This window comes from Maniola jurtina, chromosome 4, assembly GCF_905333055.1.
Source record: "Maniola jurtina chromosome 4, ilManJurt1.1, whole genome shotgun sequence".
NCBI lineage: Eukaryota > Metazoa > Arthropoda > Insecta > Lepidoptera > Nymphalidae > Maniola > Maniola jurtina.
The window spans coordinates 16,385,553-16,405,800 of NC_060032.1; the positions used below are offsets into that span (position 1 = coordinate 16,385,553).

Consider the following 20,248-nt stretch of genomic DNA (forward strand, 5'->3'; position numbering starts at 1 on the left):
AAACATGTATCAGTTTTGCTTTAAAAACCACCCTGACTTTTTTTTGAAGTGAAGCCTTTTTACAGACCTTTTATTATAATATAAATAAATAATGGGTACATACCACGATTAATATGATGATTTTGAAGTATCAATACTACCCAAGTAGCGAGCAGTTCGCTACTGCCAATGACAACTTAAACTTCATCTCTCGCAGCCCTGCAGTTCATAGTGACCACGACTCATGCAATTGGGTCGAAATATCGATAATTTAAAACCATTGTGTTAATTGGGGTATCTACACGTAAATTCACATTATAATATGTACTTAAACCACAATATAAGCCTAAAATCATTCTTTCCATATATATGGCACATTTTCAGGACAGACGAGTATAAGAGAAAGAAATTGTTTCAACATCTTGTTAAAGTAGCTGAGACCTATTTCACTAATAAAAACATTTGTGGACAATATGCACACTAACCTTTTCTTCGTTCATCCTCATCTTTATAGTCCTTGTTTCTTCTCAGCGAGGCGTACTTCCTCGGGTCTATGTCCCGGTAGCGATGTTCGAAGCGGTCGCGGTCGCGGTCGCGGTCTCGGTCGCGGTCGCGGTGCCGGTCGCTGCGGCGCGTGCGCTCGTCGTCGTAGCGGCGGTCGCGCTCCAGGGTGGTGTGTCGCCGGCGCTCACTGCGCTCACTGCGCTCGCCGCGGTCGTCGTAGCGACGCTCCTTGTCGTCGCGCGGCGGCTTCGACGATGTGTATGAACCCTCTCTGTGCTGCCTGCAATTATTGACATTTGAGTTATTTCACAAGTGAAATCTATAGAAGTATAAAAGCATAAACTGATTCACTGATGGCTTGGCCCCATATAAACAGTTATGAGGTACAGGTTATGACATTCTTCTTATTTTAATTATGCTGCTATATATTGTATGTTTCCTCTATTATTCATAAATACGCATTAATTTGAAACTTGGTTGCAGGAGATATACTTATGTGAAATGAAAACAAGGGACAAGCTAAAGTTCAGCAGAACTTTAGCTTGTCCCTGTGTTTTTACAGAGGCTGTGAGTGTGCTTTATCAGGTACCCTATCGTCCAGACATGGTCCCATGCGATTTTATTCTTTTCCTAAAGAAGGAGACCTTGACAAGCAAAAATTTTCAAATTCTAACTGGCGTCATGGATCAGCAGTATGTAATTATTTTGATTGAAAATTTTAAAACTGAAGTACATAAGCACAGTCTTTAGAGTTTTAGCAAAAATTGCATTTTTATACAGATAACCGACTAACCCAATGATTTACGACAGCAATAAATTAATCTAACTAATCCTGTCTCTTATCATAAAAATATTCTTTCTAGCTGATGCCCGCGACTTCGTCTGCGTGAATTTAGTTTTTAAAAAATCCTGTTTACGCACTCATACAATCTGATTATAGTCGGCAAATGACTGATTGCAGATAGCCTAGAAATATCAAAAAAAAAAAAAATCCTGTGAGAACTCTGATTTTCCAGGACCAAAATATGTCACCAAAACATTCATGTAAATAGATTACGACGTGATTGAAGAGCAAACCAACAAACAAACACGTACGCATTTATAATTATGGGTAGTGATCTTTTTAGTATTTGTCAAAAATGTTAAGAAATGTGAGCGTCACCTGCGATCCCTTTCTCGATCGCTGTAATAGTCGGTGTCCTCGGTCTCGTAGCGCTGGCTGCGCGCGCTGCGCCGCGGGCGGCGCGCGTCGGGGCTCTCTTCACGCGGCCTCCGCTCCTTGCGGCCCGCCTCCTTGCCGGCCCGCCTCTCCGACTCGCGATCGTACTTCCTATCGCCGCGGGAGTAGCGACCTCTGTCCTTGTCCCTCTCTTTGTCTCGCTCGCGATCCTTCGACTTAGTCTTATCCCTGTCCTTCCTCGGAGACGCCTTGAAAGCTCGATCTCTGCCGGAATCTTCCCCCGAAGTAACGCAATTCAGAGACTGCCTTCGCGAGTTACTCATCTCATATTCAGCAGCATTAACGGCGTCGTGTCTGTCTTTGGTCGTCTCCGCAATGTTAGCGTTTGATCCATCGTACGGTGCTTCCCGAGGAAACGGGACGTCCACCGCCGATACCGAACTCAAGTCCTGCAGGTTTTCGCCTTCCATCGTAATTTCTCTCTGTTGATCGTCGACAGACAGACTGAAGTCTGGCGAGGTGGCGTTGCTGGCTTCCCGAACGCCGATTATACTCCTGGAAGGATTCCTGGGTGTCGGTTCAGTATAGTCTGAACCGTCAACATTCTGTTCACGAATATCTGATGGTCCGGCATCAGTTGCAATAGGATAGTCGTGGTCTACGCCTGTCACTACTCTGTGCTCATTGACTCCACCAAAATTACTGGTCTGATATTGTAGATACTCCTCGTTGCTGGGCTCCCCGGGCACCATTCTGTCCAGGCCTACAGGCCTTCTGTCGCTTCCCCGATTTGTCGAAGCTTGTGTGTAGTCCGGAGTCTGCTGGCCGTCAGCTTGGCGGTACGGCCGGGCGCTATCGTCCATCGGCTGCCCGTCAATTTGCCGATCCATGTAATCGTCGTCACCCCCTTGATTGTAGGAGTTGTCGATTTCGTTTTGCTGACCGGGGACCATCCGCGCTAGGCCAGGAGGAGGTTCATCGCCCGATATATTTAGACTTTGATTGTATTCCACTTCCTGTTGTCCCACGCCCATCCTCCTCAATCCCGGTGGAGGAACACTGCGACTAAAATCAGTGTTTTCCCCATAATCCCCAGTGGATAAATGTGCAGTCTGCAAGTACTTGTTTCTATCATTCTGTGGTGCTATTTCTAAATTGTCGGGCACTTGTTGGGAAATAGGCATAGATCTATAATTCGTCATTTGCGGTTGATCAGGCCTCTCCGAGTTGTCAGGTGTGGTTTCTAAATTAGCACCGAAGCTTGAAGAGAGTCTGTCCTGCTGAAGGATTTGTGTGACGACGCCCGGCGACGCTAGGTTAGCGCTCGGCACTTGGGGCGAGAATGTCTGAGGTTGAGGATTTAGGGGTGATATTTTGGGAATATTTTTATGTGAAAAGGGTGAAGCACTTTTGAAAGGATTTTGACTAGAAGATGGAGGGAAATTATTAGGAGGATGTGACAAGGCTGATGAAGAAGGAGGCATGTTAGTGGGAGGACCCATTGATGGTGGTGGTAAGTTAGTAGGAGGAATGGATGTTGGTGGAGTTGGTAGATTAGTTGGTGGTTGTATTGTCTGTGTGGGATGTGTAACATAACTAGGAGAAGGTATTGCAGGTGTTGATGAGGTTTGAGAGATGTGGGACACTGAAGGGAGGCTGGACATTGGGGGTTGTTGCGGGATAAACTGATTGGACACTGAAGAAACAGCAGGAGACGGGGACGGTAAAGGTTGCATTATTGATTGCTTATTCTCTCGTACAGTTTCACTACTGTGGACAGGACGGTTGGCATCCACAGCACGGTTTTCATGGTTATTTATGGTCATTTCTTGCACAGAGTTGGCTAATTCATCATAGCTTTCTCTCCTATTATTATTATTTATGTTGGATGTTGTGGAGTCATCTGTGTGTTTTGATGTCTCAGTATTTGTGATACTCATTTCATTAAATCCAGACAAAGAATAATTAAAGTTAGAAGCATCCGTGTTTGGTCCAGGACTACTTTTGCTAGAGTTTCTAGATTGGTTTTCACTTCTGTAGGTGCCCTCTGATTGGGTGAGTGGTCCGTCACTGGAATCCTGTGACATTTGAGACTCAATGGACCACTGAGGAGTTAAATTTTCTATGTGGAAACGCTTCCCTAGCGCCAAGTTGGGTAAATGTTCTTTCACTTCTTTATCACTTAAGTTTTTAACTTGGTTTGAGTTGTCCTGTGCAGGAATATTGCTTGCACTCTGCAGAGGGCTAGGTTCACTAATATTTCCTGTATTGTGATTCACTACATTAGCAGCTTCTAAACTATTTTCTTGATTTATCTGGACATTTTGTACTGGTAGTTGTCGGGATTCTGACTCCTTTTTATCTTCCATGGACCAGTTCCAATTTTGGGTGGAGGCAAAACTTTCCTCTATGACATTAGCATTATTAAAAGCTTGTGTCTGTGGGGGTGGTTGGTTGCTAGTGACTTGGTTGGCAGTCTTTTGTTGCTTTGAGGAGTCTTCCCAGCCCCAGCCCCAGTTGTCTTCCCAGGTGTCGGAGTTTTCGTTTTGGGTGAAATTAGGTTGCTGAGGCATTTGATTGTGATAGTAATTCGGTTGATACCCTTGCTGTACATTGTCAAAGTTCTGGTTAGTATAGTTTTGAGTGTATTGCTGTTGCTGTTGTGGTTGCTGAAAGAACTGATTAGAGTTGTTGACAAAGGGCTGCTGCTGGTACACCTGGCCATACTGCTGGTTATACTGTGTCTGCTGTGGTGCTTGCCACATTTGCTGTTGCTGAGCTGTGGCAGGTGCTCCTTGGTAGTTAGGGTACATACTCTGCTGGTTCCCATATGGCTGAAATCAAATAAATTGTTGCTAAACCATACAAAAACAAGCAGAATTTAAAACAAAACAGAATGAAATGTTTAACAATGTGCACAAATATAGTTTGCTACTTTCTAATTTAAGATCAGGCATGGCTAACATTGTATTTATATAATACTTAAGTAGTTACATGTCCACTGTTATTATATTATCTTTGACTCGGTTGTAGAGTAGGTGATATAATTATTGTAGTGTATAGAGATACAGCTGTTTAAAAACTGGCAGAAATGTTATCAAAACATTCAGGTAGGTAATTAATGGACCACGTCATTGTTTACGTCCGTGTCGACATAACCTGCTTACCTGTGGCGCGGCGAAGGCCTGGGGCTGCGGCTCCGGCCGGGGCGGCGCCGCGCCTGCCTGCGGCCGCTTCATCCACGACATCCTTATCGCCACTTACGTAACATTCGTGAAAGAATCCCTCACATATGCTAGATTGCGACAAACAGCTTCGTCACTATCACAGAACGAAATCAACTAAAACACTTTCACTCTTACACTAATGTGTTTCACAACATCATATGGACCACTGATATCTGTCTGAGCTGTTTACTAAGAGATAAGAATAGCTTTTTGTGAAAAATTATTCAATTTAAATACTTTTCTATGTAATAATTCGTAAAAATTTGTTGACAGCAACACATCGATCGAAGGTGCCCTGTTGGCAGTGTAGCCAGGCTAAAATGAACTTTATCGACGGTCGCGGGTCGACCCATCGGATGGTGTGCTGTGGTGTGAAGTCTGTGATTTATACATTCCAAGCACCATAAAAATGTAATTTCATGAGTAATCTTCTGTGACATCAAGCAACTAAGCACGAAAAAAAAAATTAAGCCTAGTTTATGGTTTGACGTTAGTCAAAACCTCTGAAAACTCAAAAAAGCAAAAATGGCTGTAAAAACCACAGACCAATAACATAAGGACCTTGGATGAAGGATTATATAGGTACTATCTCTATGGTAAAAACCATAAAAACAAACATTTGACATAACATACATTTGACATAACATATTTTGTCATTTTCCAAATTCAAATAACAAATTGTATGTTTTTTAGTTTTTAATTTAGAAAAAGGTTCGAGGAAAGTGGAAACAATGGCTAAAAGATCTAATCCTTACAGCGAAGATTATATACAACAAAGTAAAACACACATAGGAATGAAGCAATATAATAACAAGGAGGACAGGTTAAAGAAAGTTTATGGTAAATTATAAATTATTAATTTATTATTATTATTATATATTATAATTATTGTTCGATTACTCTCAAAGCAGAAATACCCTTTTCTTGAGTAGTTAGACTTGTACATGTTGGCTTCAAATGTTTCAGAGAAAACATTGCAGTTGTTGTTCCAGGGAGCAAAGAAAAGCCTGCAACATGACCAGTTACAGTGCACTGACATCAGCTCCACTGAAAAGAAAGATGGCATGAAATTTAAGCAACTGTTTATCGGGAAGGATGGTGGACTTTTGCATTCTGGAACCTTGGTAAACCTATACTAATTAATATTTTTATTTAAGTATAAATACGAAAGTGTGTGTTTGCTAGCTTTTCAGTCATCTGTAAATTTGGTACAGAGGTCGCTTGTTTCCTGGGAAAGAACATAGGCTACTATTTATCCCAGTGAATTAAAGAGTTCCCACAGGATCCTGACATTGAAGGTGTCATATAGTATTATAATTATAATACTTATAGATTCTTCCTGTGATTTGTTTGCTTGGAATTTATGTCAATTTTAAAACTTTGTTTTCTCATGAGACTAGCTGTCAAAAAGTAACAATGGCGAAACAGCAGGGTTTTGGCAGATGGTCATTAATGTATTTCTCTCTTCTTTCTTAGTGAATATTACTTGTTTTTAAACTAAAGGCAGGTCAGAAGTTAGTCTTCTTACTGTTAATGTGCAGGCCACAGAAAAGAAGACATCAGAACAGCTCTGCGCTTGCAGAGGGCTGGTGGTTGACAGCTGCGGCTACTGTGAGAGTGCACTGTGTGCTGCGTGCCAGCGACTGTGTGCAGTGTGCCAGCTGCTGTACTGCTCTAAATGCTCCTTGAATGGGTAAGATCCTGTTTGTACCTACATTTAAATCAAACCATTGATTGGAAGTAGTTAGAACTGTCAACTGATCAGCGGGGTGATTCACTAACTCAAGTGTTCAAAACTAAATGATAGCCATCAAGCTCATTTGGCATTGGTTGGTTCTACATTGCTGCTTTACTGAGTGATTAAAATATTTTTTGATGGATTAAATGTAAAATTGTTAAATGAGCTTAACGGCTATCATTCAGTGTTGATCACTGAATTAGCAAATAACCCAGCTGTCCCTACTATAGATGGATATGTACCCATCTACATAATCAAGTTGGTGTGGTAACACCTTTACATTATCTCTGAAGATTGACAGGAAAATTATATTGTCTTACAGGTCTGAGGGAACAGAAATATGTGTTTCATGTTACAGTTGAAGAAAAATACTTTGTTTTTGTTAATTGTAGTTAAGTAAAAAAATGAATGTTATTTGTTTTAATAATTGTGATACTAATTTTAATGTACTGTTTTTGAGGAGGCTTAAAGCGCGTTAAAATACATGAATGAATAGTTAAAGATTGAAATAAAAAACTTTTAAATATTTTTCATAGTTTTATTATATTCGTACAAAATATACACAAATCGTAGCACATTTAACTAATTTAATAACAACTTTGGCTCCCAACAAAGTGGATAGAAATTGTTGCATTGCAGAACTTGAAAAGGGCAACTTACTGCAGCAGCAGGATTATGTATTATTTCACCTTCCATGTCAATAATATGCGTTGACCTTGCTTGGGGGCATTAATAAATAGGTATACATTTTCAACAGGTAGCCATACTTTGTGCAAACAACAAAACTTTAAAAAATACAACTAAGTAGTAAAAATATATCCAATTTTCAATTATCTGTAAAGACAGCACCTTATTACCCTATGCAAAAATCACTTATCATACCCACAATTATAAGAATAACTTATACAGTAGTCTACAGGGTGTGAGTCGACTTGCATCGCCTCCGACTGTCTTGTTTATTTATCAATTGTACTAGCTTTGCTAAGGCATGGACCACATTATTTTGTGGAATCTTTGCCATAAGGCTTTTGCAAAGTCGACTTTGCCACTTTGCACACACTGTGGACTTAGCCCAATGTGTTAGACTCCTCATTTATTCCCATGAAAACACCACACCAAAAACCTATCACTTGAACCGTGATTTCAACTACATATTAAAATATATACTTAGCATCTAGCTTTAAATATTTATATTTTATTATCTCAGAACGCAGCGTTGACAAAAAAAAATAGTTCAATAAGATTCAATTATTCAACTCAAACATGTCATATAATTAATTATCAATTACAATCATATAGAATTAAGTAAAAGTAATCTTATATAGGTACAAATAAAATATATTTTTTGTAAGAACATCAAAGGCACTTTGTCAAAAATAAATAGGTACAGTCAAAATTATTTTTTGACAAATTGGTACTAAAAAAGGGGGGTTAAAGAGAGAGAACTAAAATAAAGCTTTTTCATATAAATATTGCATGATGATTATGTAGGTAGATGTGAATAATAATTACTGATTAGTAACATCACAAATTAAAACTTCAGTTAAATCTTGGGCTGAGCTCTTCTATATAGCAAACTTTAACTTTGCTCAGACTTAAGACACTGTTAAAGCGAGACAACATTACAGCGCTGACATAATCTGTCTCGTTTTAACTGAAACTTTAGCCTGAGCAAAGTCAAAGGACACTCTAGATCTCACTAGATAGTTTTAACTTTTTTGTACAACTCAAAATGATTTCTTTTCTTTCTCTACTTACTGGTAGCTAGATACAACTTATTATATCTATAAAACTATAACTCTTACAATGACAGTCACGTTTTTGCGATGAAAACAATAAATATTTGCAGTCAATATAGGTAGGTACATAAAAAGGTTTAGGTTTATATAGGCTGTTTGCCTTTTGAAATTCCATGAAAATGCACTTATGCTAAAACGTGGACTACTTAAATAATTGCTTAATAAAACGTAAATATGAAAAAGACATTGTACGTAATTTCTGTTGATTAGATTATTTTTGCGCAAAGAAAACTCACTCATTAGAATTCCCTTAGGAAAATTAATTAGGCCCTAGTGGTTAACGTCGACTAATACCTAAAAGTAACGTCAAGGCTGGTGTCTGGTTAGCAGTGTTTTGGCCATAGTCCATTGCTGGCCAAGTGCGGATTGGCAGACTTCAGACACTGCTGAGAGTATGTTGGATTACAATATTAGTTTAGAATTCGTAAAAAAACGTATCCAAAGTGGTATTAACGCATAGATACAAATATATATCGCTGACGATCAGCGTGGGAAGAAAACTGGCCTAACTCTATTGAGAACGAGTTTTCACACAAAACATTTAGCAGGCTTTTTTTCACCAACGTGCAATAGTCCGTAAGTAGAGCGTCAAGAGGCGACCCGCAGCGTCGAGCCTCGGGCGGTGCAGCACGACGCGAGAGGCGCGACACGACACTACAAGAAGAGGTACCGGTACAGCACGGTCGCGGCCACGCCCAGCACCAGCGGCACCAGCCACGAACTCCACGAGCTGCAAACATTAGTTCCTCATAATTCCTATGTATACACAGAACATATTTTGATTTTACTCAGATGTAAGTTTCTGCAGAGACCTGAAATCCACAGACCGCCCCAGTGCCTCGCTCACGAAGGGCTCGCTAACGAAGGCTCCCGGTAACTTCCATTGTACAAAATACCACTTTTTCAGGATGGCCATTAAAAAAATATTATTTGTTGTTATAGCTCCTCCTTTATTTGAAGTGGGTTAAAAAAGTGTACAATCGTAGTTACCTAACTACTTTGAATAAATGATTTTGAGTTTGAGTTTATACTAAGAATTCTCAGATGTGAGTCTGTGCCAGTGTACACGTGCGTCTGTCGGTGCCTATTTACATTTTTCCTTATTTACATAGGCTCGCTCGATCGTAGGTCAAGTAAAGCTATTCGCAGATCTTCGGAAATATTTCTGCCAATATTATTTTTGCTGATACAACCTGTGTACAAGAAATTGTGCTTGCGATTGTAACACTGTAACTTATTTGGTGCTAGGCATATAGCTCCAAACAGCATTCATTTGTCCGTAGAAAACGACTTCTCATGCGCCATTTTAACTCTATGGGCCAACTGGCAATTGTCATGTCTAAAGTATACGGTTCGCCTTTAAAATAATCGTACTTTTGATGTGATATTTGATATATAAAGTTAAAATGGCGCGTGAGAACTCATTTTTTACGCAGTATATTTCATACTGAGCTAACTACAATCACCATGACAATTACGACGGCGACCTTTTTGACCGTCGAAGATTCGGGGTCCCGGGGCGGGGTTTGACGCGCACGCACCTCTAACTTTTCGGAAACCATGTACATTTTAAGCAATTAATTGGAAAACATTGTTAGGAAACCTGAGTGCCTGAGACAATGCTCTCATAGATGTTTGAAGTCTGCTAATCCGCACTTGGCCAAAGCCTTCTCATTCTGAGAGGAACCCCATGCACAGTAGTGAGCCGGCGATGGGATATAGGTCTGTTCTCCAGAATATATAATTTATTTATGTATCTAATAAATTTCAAACCCACACTTACAAAAATTCTGAGGGAGCCGATGGCAGATAGATATATGGGAAAAGAAAAAAAAATGTATCGAATGTTCGTGGTGTTTTTCAGCGGTATCCATTAATATGACGTCCGAAATACTTACACAATCAGACGCAGTGAATAATATTAGCATAATAATGATGATGTAGAAAACTTTTGTGTTTTTATCGGTTATGTAACGGGGTCTTCTTCGGCATTTATGGCTGTACCATAAATGCCGAAGAAGACTCCAATCATGTGTTTTTTCATCATCAAACTATCTACCTACTACATTCGTTATGGAGATTCATACATTATGGAGAACTTTAATGTTTAAACTATCGTGAGTTATTTCCATTTTAAGTTTAGGATATACCAGCTATAATCACGATGTAAGCCTGACTAGTGTCGAAACCATCCGGGGACGTTTTCATAGGTCTCGGCTCGCTGCGCGTCGCGCTTGAGACTGCGTAGCGAGCAGAGTCCCTATGATATGAATAAAATCATAACCCTTCCTTTCGGCTTTGCCGTAGTCGGGTAAAGAAGGACCCCGAATGGGTTCGAAACTATAGTCGACCTAAATACGTGAGTATAGCTGGTATATCCTAAACTTAATTATAGAGAACTCTCAGGCATGCAAATTTTTTCACGATGTTTTCCTTTACCGTTAAAGATATTTAATTGGTTAAAACGCACATGTGAGTTACTCCGAAAAGTTCAGAGCTACCCGGAATCGAACCTCGGACTCCCTGAATAGGAGGTCAACGTCTTAATCACATCATCCGGTTAGAATTTTGAAAAAATCCACTTTTGATTTGGTGTCTTTTTTTATTAACTTTGGTACTGGTTAGGTTCAATTTTTTGATAAGAATAAATAAAAAAAATCCGAAGAACGAAATTAGGAATCTTCGAATGAATAAATTTTCTTTTGTATTTACTAGATACGAGTACGGATTGGTCAATGTAGCTAAAATCAATTTCGTGAAGAGTGGCACTGGAATAGGCAGCTACTTATTTGTCAAAACAAAATTGCAATTCAGATAGAAACGACGAATTCAGTTTTTCATTCAATATAACCCATGAATTGCGGATTTACAAGCGTTTTTGTAAATAAAACATAGACATCTGGTTAGCAATGGATTTGTTTTCTTTGCCTACGTGGGTGACTTTGATTGGTGTTCAGTTTAGGTACCTTGCCTAGAATAATCCTTGACTGCCTTATCTGACTAGCAGATTCCCGCGACTTCCTTCGTCTGGGTTTTTAGAATCCATAAATTCAAATTAAAAATATTTTTATTCAATTAGACTTTTACAAATACTTTTGAATCGTCAAGAGCGTCTACCACTGGTTCGGAATGCATAATCCATATTTATACTAATAAATAATTAAAAAAATCTGTTATGAAGCTCATCACAATCATTATGCTCCGTAATGTATATTTTATTAGTGCATTTCGTAGTACATATACATACTTACCTAAAAAATTCTATTCTACATACTTACCGCTCATTACTTTAACGTGGACCTACTAAATACAGTTTTTGGATTTGCAAATCCTAATATATATTTTATTCGAAAACGTGATGTGCGATCAACCTAATAATGTAATAAAAAGGAAGGAAAGAAATAACTATTGTAATAGCAAAATAAAAGCAGATTAGCACATGGGCCTGTGTAACGCAGGAGGGTGTTTAACTGGTCTAACAAATTTTTTTAAATAAATAAGCCATTTTTGATTATTTACTTTATTTTTTTATGTTACAATAATTAAGATAATATTATATTTGTGCGAGTACATATTCGAGAGCACCGTGGTACGCTATGGTGGCGCTTTACCATAATATTACAATATGCGATACAATTTATAGCGTTTATTGCACTTCTCTACTACTAACTACAATACCAGTATATTTCTAATAGCAACGAAATGTATAAAAGCTTTAGCTCGATTTTATAAATATTTAACAATAGAGATCAGCTAGTTTATCTAAATACAATAAACATGTCTAAAAATATATTACAATTTAAAATACTTAGCATATTTTTTAAATAAAATAACATAATATGTTTTAGAGACAGTCCAAGGGGCATCTAAATCAAAATTAATAATTCGCTTACGCTAAATAAGCGTTAACTTCAAATTGTATGGAACTGACATTGGCGTAAAGATGCAAATGTCAGTCCATACTATTTTATTTTGACGCTTACTTGAGATCCATAGAGCGCACTTTCGCTTTGCTCAGACTTAAGACACTGTTAAAACGAGACAGCGTTATATCGCTGGCATAAATCTGTCTTATTTTAATTGAAACTTAAGTCTGAGCAAACTCGACGCACGCTAGTCTATAGATGTCAGCTTAGAGTACGCGAAAAATGAATTTTGTCCACTGGGTCTAGTGTAATCATTATGTAGGAACTCTATTCTACGTTACTTCACCTCCAACTTACTTATGGAACAAATCTTTAATCACAATCGAAGTTTTTGGTCTCAATTTAAGTACAATCGTTGAGCAAATAATATTACACAGATCCATGTGCCGGCAAAGTGATATGATAAAAAGACTGAAGTGCATACGAAATACTTGCAAGTGTAAATGGAATGATAATAGCTCGCGTCGATGGATGGCGAGACGAGAACATTAATTCCCGACAGCATATAGAGTAGGCTTACAGCGAAATGCTCTAGATTTCCAAATATAATATTTTTAGTTCTTACAAACTTATTGCGCTAGCGTTTTCTGGATTAGTATCGTCAGTATTTCATTATAAAATTATATAAAAAGGGAAGTAGATTAGCTAAATAGGTATGTATTTGATGTTCTAAAAAATACTTGTTATAAATGAGGATAGATTTGTGAGACTGCTATCAATACCTTATTATTGAAGACTTTATTACATAATGTACTTAATTCACGATTGCTACTAGGTAGAAGAAGATAGTTGGTCCAAGTCAAAATTGTGTCATATTGATTGGACTAATTATACACTTTATCTTTGTATTACTCCGTGTTACGATAGGGCGGATAAAATGCTTGTTTACTCTGATAACAATTATTATGTATTACATAATATATCGCCACTACCCATTTACAGCACCTACTTTAATATAACATGAACGCTTACCTTTATGATATCTATATAGTATATACCATAGTAAAAGTTTCAGCGGTTAACTAATTTCTCCACAAGTTTTACTACTTAGCCGACTCCTTGTAGTTATAGACAAGCGAATGTTTTAGAAGGGTATAAGTCTGTCTTGTTTTAACTATCTTAAGTTTATTGCACTCTATAGATTTCGGTCTATGAGTCTAGTGTGAGTAAGCCAGTGTAAAACAATGTGGCCTACGAAGCTGTGGCTGAGTGAACTATGTAGAGTGAGGGAACTTTCTGTTTGATCCTGTAGCTCGATTCCGTAAAACTTGTATCAATCATTACAATCGCAAATATTGTTATTAGCTAAAATGGTATTCTTGTTGCAACAATGCATTGTAGCCAATAGTGAGCGAGCGTCAACCAATCAGTGATTGCGATCGTGACATTGTAGCTGTCATTCTACCGCAGTCGAGCTGCTGAATTGACGATCTGTCAAATATTAGGCAATAGGGGTGACGTGAAATCATACTATATCTTAGGTGAAATCAAAGATACCTAGTCGTTTCATAGCCTACCTAGCGTCAAATGTAGGTAACATTAAACGCTTTTCAGTGCAGGTGAAGCCTCAACGTTTTGTTACAAGTGTCCTAACTATACAAGAAACCAAAAGCAAAACAATTTTTTTTTGCAATTGCTTCGCAATTTGGCATTCTCCTGAGGATGCTCCGATGTCGGGGCGAAACGTGCGTCGAGTGGTTTTGAGATTTGTGTGGTCCTGTTTAGTGGTGGTACGTATTGCTTGCTTGGTGGCTGGCTTTTTCTGCATGTTTAGCCGTGGGTGGGCGGTACATATCGCATGTTGCACCATACAGATTTGTCTGGTTTTGCGGATTACAGCAAATTAAGCTTTTGGTCCCTTGTATATCATGGACTTTCGCAAAATAACGTTTGCTGCTATACAACAGTTTCCTAACTACCGTGAAGTATGGCTGTGGTATGTGCTAACTGCTAGTGTGGTGGTGGTGGTGGTGGTGGTGGTGGGGTCTAGGCGACTACGCACTTGCCCTGCTCCTGCTGCTGGTCGTTGTTCCACTGCGGAGAGAAGGCGGCTTTCGACTGCGTGCGGTCCGCCTCCACCAGCTCGCCGATCTTATACTTTTTCATCAACGATCTGCCGACAAGAAAATTTTAATCAAAACAGGGCATAATTAACTGTCACTGAAATGGTAACTATACAGCCAATACAGGGTGTAACCAATTTTTTTTAAATCCTGTATTTTTTAAAAAGTTCACAATATATTGCAAATAAAACATCTAACTGACGCTAGAGATCAACGGAAGTTCTGTAAGTAGGTCACCAGAAGTCAATGCCGCGTCGTAGACGGGGCATTAGGCCGAGTTTTACAGGCTATAAAATGCGGGTTTGAAACTACTAAATCACTAAAACTACAACAAGGCTAATGGTTATTGGCATTGGATTGTCTTAGGCTGTCTTAGGTGATATCGCTACGTTTTTGCTATCGTTCTGGTTACACCACAGAATGTGGCCTGTGGGTTACACCCTGTATTATCACCGAATTCACATGCTAACAGTCACGCTTACAGGCACGCATTAGAATTTGCCTCATCATCATATCGAGGATAAAAAGAACGTATTCGAGAAGCGTCATGCGTTAAGTGATAACAATATAACTGATAAGAGTTGGGAGCATTACAAATAAGGCCTTGAAGGCGCGTTTTAAATTATTAGTTTGACATCTGTGACCCGAGTGTGAATGATTTGCATTATGTTGAATTGGGAATATATAAGAATAGGACGGTTTAATTGATGCTTATTGGGAAACATTAGAAAACCTATGGAGAAAAATCTCCACAGATTCCTCCACAGATCTCTAAAAAAAGAGACAGCAATAGAACAAGAAGAATGATAATAAACTCAAGACACCCAGATTTTCGAAACGTCCACCACTGACGTAAAAATTAAACTAAAAATTTAAAAACCCCCAACACAAAAACCCTCTAAAAAGTAAAACTAGTAAATCTAACTAAAACTAAAGTAATAGGTCCTTTAATATGAGTCCTAGTACTAAGATCCAAGCATTGTCGCGTCGGGGGACCGCTTAGCATACAGCGATCTCCCGATGCTACAACTAAATAAACCTGTCAGTTTAGTTATTTCCTTAGTTTCATGCATTTACCTGTCTTACGAGGCCTATGTGCTGCAGTAGTTTGATGGTTACATACTTAACGTACGCTTAATTAAACCGATAGGGCTGTTGCGGTCCCTCGACGTGACAGCTGACAACGCTTGGATCATAATATTACTAAATGATATTAAACTTATAATTAGTTTATACATATTAATTTTTAACCCCCGACTCAAAAAGAGGGGTGTTATAAGTTTGACGTGTGTCTAAGTATCTAAGTATCTGTCTGTGGCATCGTAGCTCCTTAACTAATGAACGGATTTTAATTTAGTTTTTTTTTTGTTTAAAAGGTGGCTTGATCGAGAGTGTTCTTAGCTATAATCCAAGAAAATCGGTTCAGCTATTTGAAAGTTATCAGCTCTTTTCTAGTTACTGTAGCTTGTACTAACCTTCACTTGTTGGGGGTGTTATAAATTTTTAATTTACACTTGTTTATTGTGCTTTTTAATTATCGCCACAGACAGTTACGCATGTTCAACTTACAACACCCTTTTTTTGTGTTGGGAGTTAAAATGAAAGGCTACTTCTTCCAAAGTACCACTGCTACTAATATGTTGGCGCGTTATTATACAAGTTTACTAGTAGTTGGATCATGCTTCAATCTTAATAATCATTACGAAGTGTCTACAAATACAATACAATTACAACACCCGAGGTAAATAAAAATAATTGAATTGAATTGAATACCTCGCATCGGAACTGTGGCTCACGTCTTCAAAGGGCTCGGTGGCCTCCTGTCCCGCCAGCTCCAGCAGCACTTCTTCTCCTCCAGGATGCTGCGGGGAAATTATCTTTTAGCCTTCAAATTGATTTCCTCTACATTTGTGCATCAACCGCTCGTTTTAAAGTTTAGTGAAAAGGTTGTTCTTTTCGCCTAAGGTGCCTTTTAGCCTTTACACATGAGTTCTTTTCTGTTTTGTGGTAGTAAAGTTTTACTTAACAACGTAAAGTTACGACTTATTTACTAATCATAAAATAAGCATATCTAAGTATTTAGGTGTCCATAAAATCTATAGGTATGCCAATGCCGCGGTCTAGGCATTATGACGCACACACATAGTAGAAATACTAGATTTACAATACCTAGATAAAATTGAAGAGCTATACCTACTTATGCACATGCACCAGTTCTGTTTAAATAAATGACTATTTGTAGCTTGTGATCATTACAGTTAACACTAATCACACTAATATTATAAACGCGAAAGTTTGTGTGTACCTTTGTATGTGTGTTTATATGTTTGTTACTCCTTCATGCAACATAATATAGGATATTCGTAATATTATACCGGAAATAGAATATAATAAAGTAAGTACATAAATGAGTCGTGTATGACATGAATAGGGATAAACCGAGGATAAAATAGGGCAGTAATGAGGCTGTGTGCGGCCGGCACGCGGCACGCGGCGGAATTCGCAATAACCCGCCGGAGAACTGCCTCGATACCGTCTGAATTCCGATGGGGTTAAATGCAGACGCACAGTCGCTGATTCAAACAGAATATTCCGCATCCTACGCTCAAATATGATGCTAAGGTTGGAGATCTATAGAGCGTACTTTAACTTGGCCGTGGCTCAGATTTAAGCTCCAGTTACAACAGAGCGACACCGATATTTTATCACACGACTGCCCAAAAAAAGAATTGTAATGTTTTCAGGATTCATCTATGTATTTCAGTTTCTTTATCCCACCACTAGCCGATGCCCGCAACTTCATTCGCGTTGATATAGGTTTTTAAAAATCCTGTGGGGAGACATTGATTTTTCGGGATAAAAAGTAGCCTGTCTGTTAATCCAGGGTATTATACCCTGGATTAATGTTAATCAAGTGAGTTTGTTTGGGTGCAACTGCCGGCCAACATCTTACCCACTACACTACGAGCTATTTATTTTATCTGAACATTGAACCTAATTAATTACATGAATAATTTCAATGAATTACAAAGTTACGGCACCTTGCGAAGCAGCCCGCGCGGAAGCAGCGGTGCGGCCGCGCTGCTTTGTCGCGCCTTTTCATTTATATTATACTAGCTAATACCCGCGACTTCGTTCGCGTGGGTGTAGGTTTTTTAAAATTCCCGTGGGAACTCTTTGATTTTCCGGGATAAAAAGTAGACTATGTGCTAATCCAGGGTATAATCTATCTCCATTCTAAATTTCAGCCCAATCCGTCCAGTAGTTTTTGCGTGAAGGAGTAACAAACACACACACATACAAACTTTCTCCTTTATAATATTAGTGTGACGTGTGATGGATTTACAATGCAGCGAGCGGCAAATTTGAAAGTGCCCTTACAGCCAAGGATTTTACTGAGGGAACAAACCTTTTAATTAATTATGTAATTCTAAATAATAATTATTCCATTGTCATAATGACTGTACAAAATAACTATATTGACTAATCTTTTTAAGTGATTTAGGCAGTGACTGGCCTAAAATTGTAACATAACATAATATTGTAACTACCTGGTGTAAACACAAGAGTCAGCTAAAAAATGTAAAGCTCATGGTATGCAGCTCAGCTTTGTTGTATAGTGCATACATTTTGAGAACTCACTCACTATATTAATTGCTTGTATGGATTAGTACTCATGTCCAAAGTGCCATTTTAGTCCTTAATTTAAGGATGAACCATACCTTTGACTCTTTCGCTTACACCAAAACAGACTGTGACAGGAGATTTATATGACTCGTAAAGTACTTGAATAAAAATTTGTTGTGTGACAAATGATCATACACGTTTTGTTGAAAACTAACAGACAACTTGCTTAGTCAAAGTCAAATAATTTATTAAAAGATGGTACTGTACACTTTTTGATTGTCAGTTGTTAATATTAACTATGTTATAATATTATGATCGTGATACAGGTCCATTGCAACATTGAGGAAAATATTTAAGAAATATGTTCCATTAGACCTGAAATCTTAGAGCTGCAGTGGCATAAGTTAAGCATTTGTTACACATTTTTTTGAATCAAAGTAATTAAAGAACAGATGAAATTCTTAATGATAAAGTTGCATGGAAACTTGGCTTTGCATTTAGCTTAGGTAGCTTTTTAACTTAAGGATTTGGTTGCCTTTTGAAAAATAACTACTGAGCAACCAAATTTCTTCTAAGCCCTACTCAAAAGACTATTTTCTGAACCTGTGCTAGTGCTAAACCCTATTCAAATGGTAACAGGCGGTTTTGTGCCTTCTGCTTACTTCAATTAGTTCATGTTAGCAGCATTAACAACAGCATTTGTAAGTAAAGTCGGTGGGAGCTGTCAAGCTGTGCCTGCGTTGCGTTTGAATAGAATTATTTCCGCCTTGCAAAAGCACCTGTGAAGATCTAGTTATAGATTAAATGATTTGAGTTTGAACAATTTCATCACACATCAAGTTATTATGAAACATTTATGAAAATTATAAAATAGGTTATAAATTATATTTTTTTTCCTGATTATCATAGCTGATACAAAAAAACTTTGATTTATGTAAGTACATCAATTATTCATTAAATATTGATAAGAATAAAGTATTCGACTTCTGCCCTCTTGACGGGACGCAAGTTAACAAATTAGCCACCGTGACGCGAGTGAAATACTAAAATCACTTTGCACTTACCTCGTCGAGAAACTTAGTCACATCGTACACGCCATTGTGGATGATGAGGATCGCGTCTTCCCGCGAGTTTCGGCTTTTCAACTCATCTCTTGTGAATAATTTAACTTCCTCGCTCATATTTTACTTAAAAAAGTATTTAAATATTTAAGTTTGAAAAAGAAATTCACGTCTATTGAAGAACACACATTAAACTCGACTGATAAATGTCAAATTAGTCAATCCATGTCCTGTCACTGTCAACCATATCCTATATGTTATTGGTCTGTGCTGTCAACTATGGTCAACTAGCCGTCAACCGTCAAGTAGCACTTCCCACAGACAAAACAAATAACAAAAAGACGATTTTAACTTAATTTTTGAGTGCCCGTTACGCTAGCCGATCAAGTTTGCAACGGACTTGAAGCGGCGTACAGTAAACTTGAAGGTGTATGGCTATCAGTCAAGGAATCTATTATGTTATATATACTATACTCTCTAAACGCTATCTTTTCGGATTGGCTACGTCGTCCACTACGCACGCACCCTACATCGTGAAGAAAACTGAAGACTTTTTTTGAGAAAAAGCTCCAACAGTTTTCGCCCGCGCGCTCTGTCTGCGCGGAGGAGAAGCCCGAACCCCGGAGATGCCCGATCTCACCAGCCGGTGATCGATTGGGTGGCGTGACGACCGCTCCCACGCGCCGCTAGAGCCGCGCGAGGATGGACAACCATCCATCCACCTCCAAAGGCCCTTCTCAGGGCCGCCACCATCAACGACATGCTCGCGATCCGAGATCACGCGCCGCACCCGCGAGTGCGCTTGACGTTGCAGCCCCGACCGGCTCCGTCACGCGCGACCTCGCGCTGTACGCCGCGCCTCCGGCCGCGCCCGCACCACGCGCCGCACCCGCATCACGCGCCGCACCCGCGAGTGCGCCCGACGCTGTAGCCCCGTATGGCTCCGTCACGCGCGCTCTCGCGCCGTACGCCGCGCCACCGGCCCCGCACGTCTCGCGCGCCGCACCCGCGCCCGCCGCGTTAACCGCCGCGCCGCGCCCGCTGTCGATGCCCTTGCTCGACGACGACAGTGTGGCGGACAGCGAGACAACGGTCCAGCCTAGACTTCGGCAGGATGACGCCTACTACGCCGCCATCCTGGCCC

At 39.3% G+C, this 20,248-nt stretch overlaps 3 protein-coding genes across 9 annotated transcripts in view; 1 reads left to right on the plus strand and 2 right to left on the minus strand.

The window, feature by feature from the left end:
* Positions 1-5,271, minus strand: part of LOC123864258 — a 28,927-nt gene extending 23,656 nt beyond the window's left edge. For 3 of the 7 annotated variants that reach the window (XM_045904559.1, XM_045904557.1, XM_045904553.1), the window contains exons 1-3: positions 4,831-5,270; positions 1,646-4,497; positions 465-763 (exon numbers count right to left, since the gene is read on the minus strand). In XM_045904559.1, the coding sequence (XP_045760515.1) occupies positions 465-763; positions 1,646-4,497; positions 4,831-4,911 (3,232 nt within the window). In that variant the 5' untranslated portion in view covers positions 4,912-5,270. Of the gene's footprint in view, positions 1-464; positions 764-1,645; positions 4,498-4,830 lie in introns of all 7 variants that reach the window. The other 4 variants (XM_045904556.1, XM_045904555.1, XM_045904558.1 and 1 more) reach the window with 3 other exon arrangements.
* Positions 5,272-5,516: 245 nt separating this feature from the next.
* On the plus strand, positions 5,517-7,156 carry LOC123864272 (apoptosis regulatory protein Siva-like). Its single transcript, XM_045904581.1, has 4 exons — positions 5,517-5,730; positions 5,857-6,014; positions 6,432-6,583; positions 6,951-7,156. Exons 1-4 carry the CDS (start codon positions 5,622-5,624, stop codon positions 6,988-6,990), a joined length of 459 nt encoding a protein of 152 aa, XP_045760537.1. The 5' UTR covers positions 5,517-5,621; the 3' UTR covers positions 6,991-7,156.
* Positions 7,153-19,324, minus strand: LOC123864275 (cytochrome b5-like). Its single transcript, XM_045904586.1, has 4 exons — positions 19,108-19,324; positions 16,190-16,278; positions 14,356-14,466; positions 7,153-9,157 (listed from the first exon to the last, which is right to left on the minus strand). The coding sequence occupies exons 1-4, from the start codon at positions 19,222-19,224 to the stop codon at positions 9,082-9,084; spliced, it is 393 nt and encodes a 130-aa protein (XP_045760542.1). The 5' UTR covers positions 19,225-19,324; the 3' UTR covers positions 7,153-9,081.
* Positions 19,325-20,248: the final 924 nt, after the last annotated feature.

What these genes read in the sequence shown, in the direction of transcription:
- LOC123864275 (XM_045904586.1), bottom strand. Translation starts at nt 19,224, where the DNA reads ATGAGCGAGGAAGTTAAATTATTCACAAGAGATGAGTTGAAAAGCCGA. An exon ending in TGACTAAGTTTCTCGACGAG is followed by an intron (nt 16,279 to 19,107) that starts GTAAGTGCAAAG and finishes ATTTCCCCGCAG; the next exon opens with CATCCTGGAGGAGAAGAAGT. An exon ending in AGCCACAGTTCCGATGCGAG is followed by an intron (nt 14,467 to 16,189) that starts GTATTCAATTCA and finishes TCTTGTCGGCAG; the next exon opens with ATCGTTGATGAAAAAGTATA.
- LOC123864272 (XM_045904581.1), top strand. Translation starts at nt 5,622, where the DNA reads ATGGCTAAAAGATCTAATCCTTACAGCGAAGATTATATACAACAAAGT. An exon ending in CAGGTTAAAGAAAGTTTATG is followed by an intron (nt 5,731 to 5,856) that starts GTAAATTATAAA and finishes CAAATGTTTCAG; the next exon opens with AGAAAACATTGCAGTTGTTG. An exon ending in TCTAAATGCTCCTTGAATGG is followed by an intron (nt 6,584 to 6,950) that starts GTAAGATCCTGT and finishes ATTGTCTTACAG; the next exon opens with GTCTGAGGGAACAGAAATAT.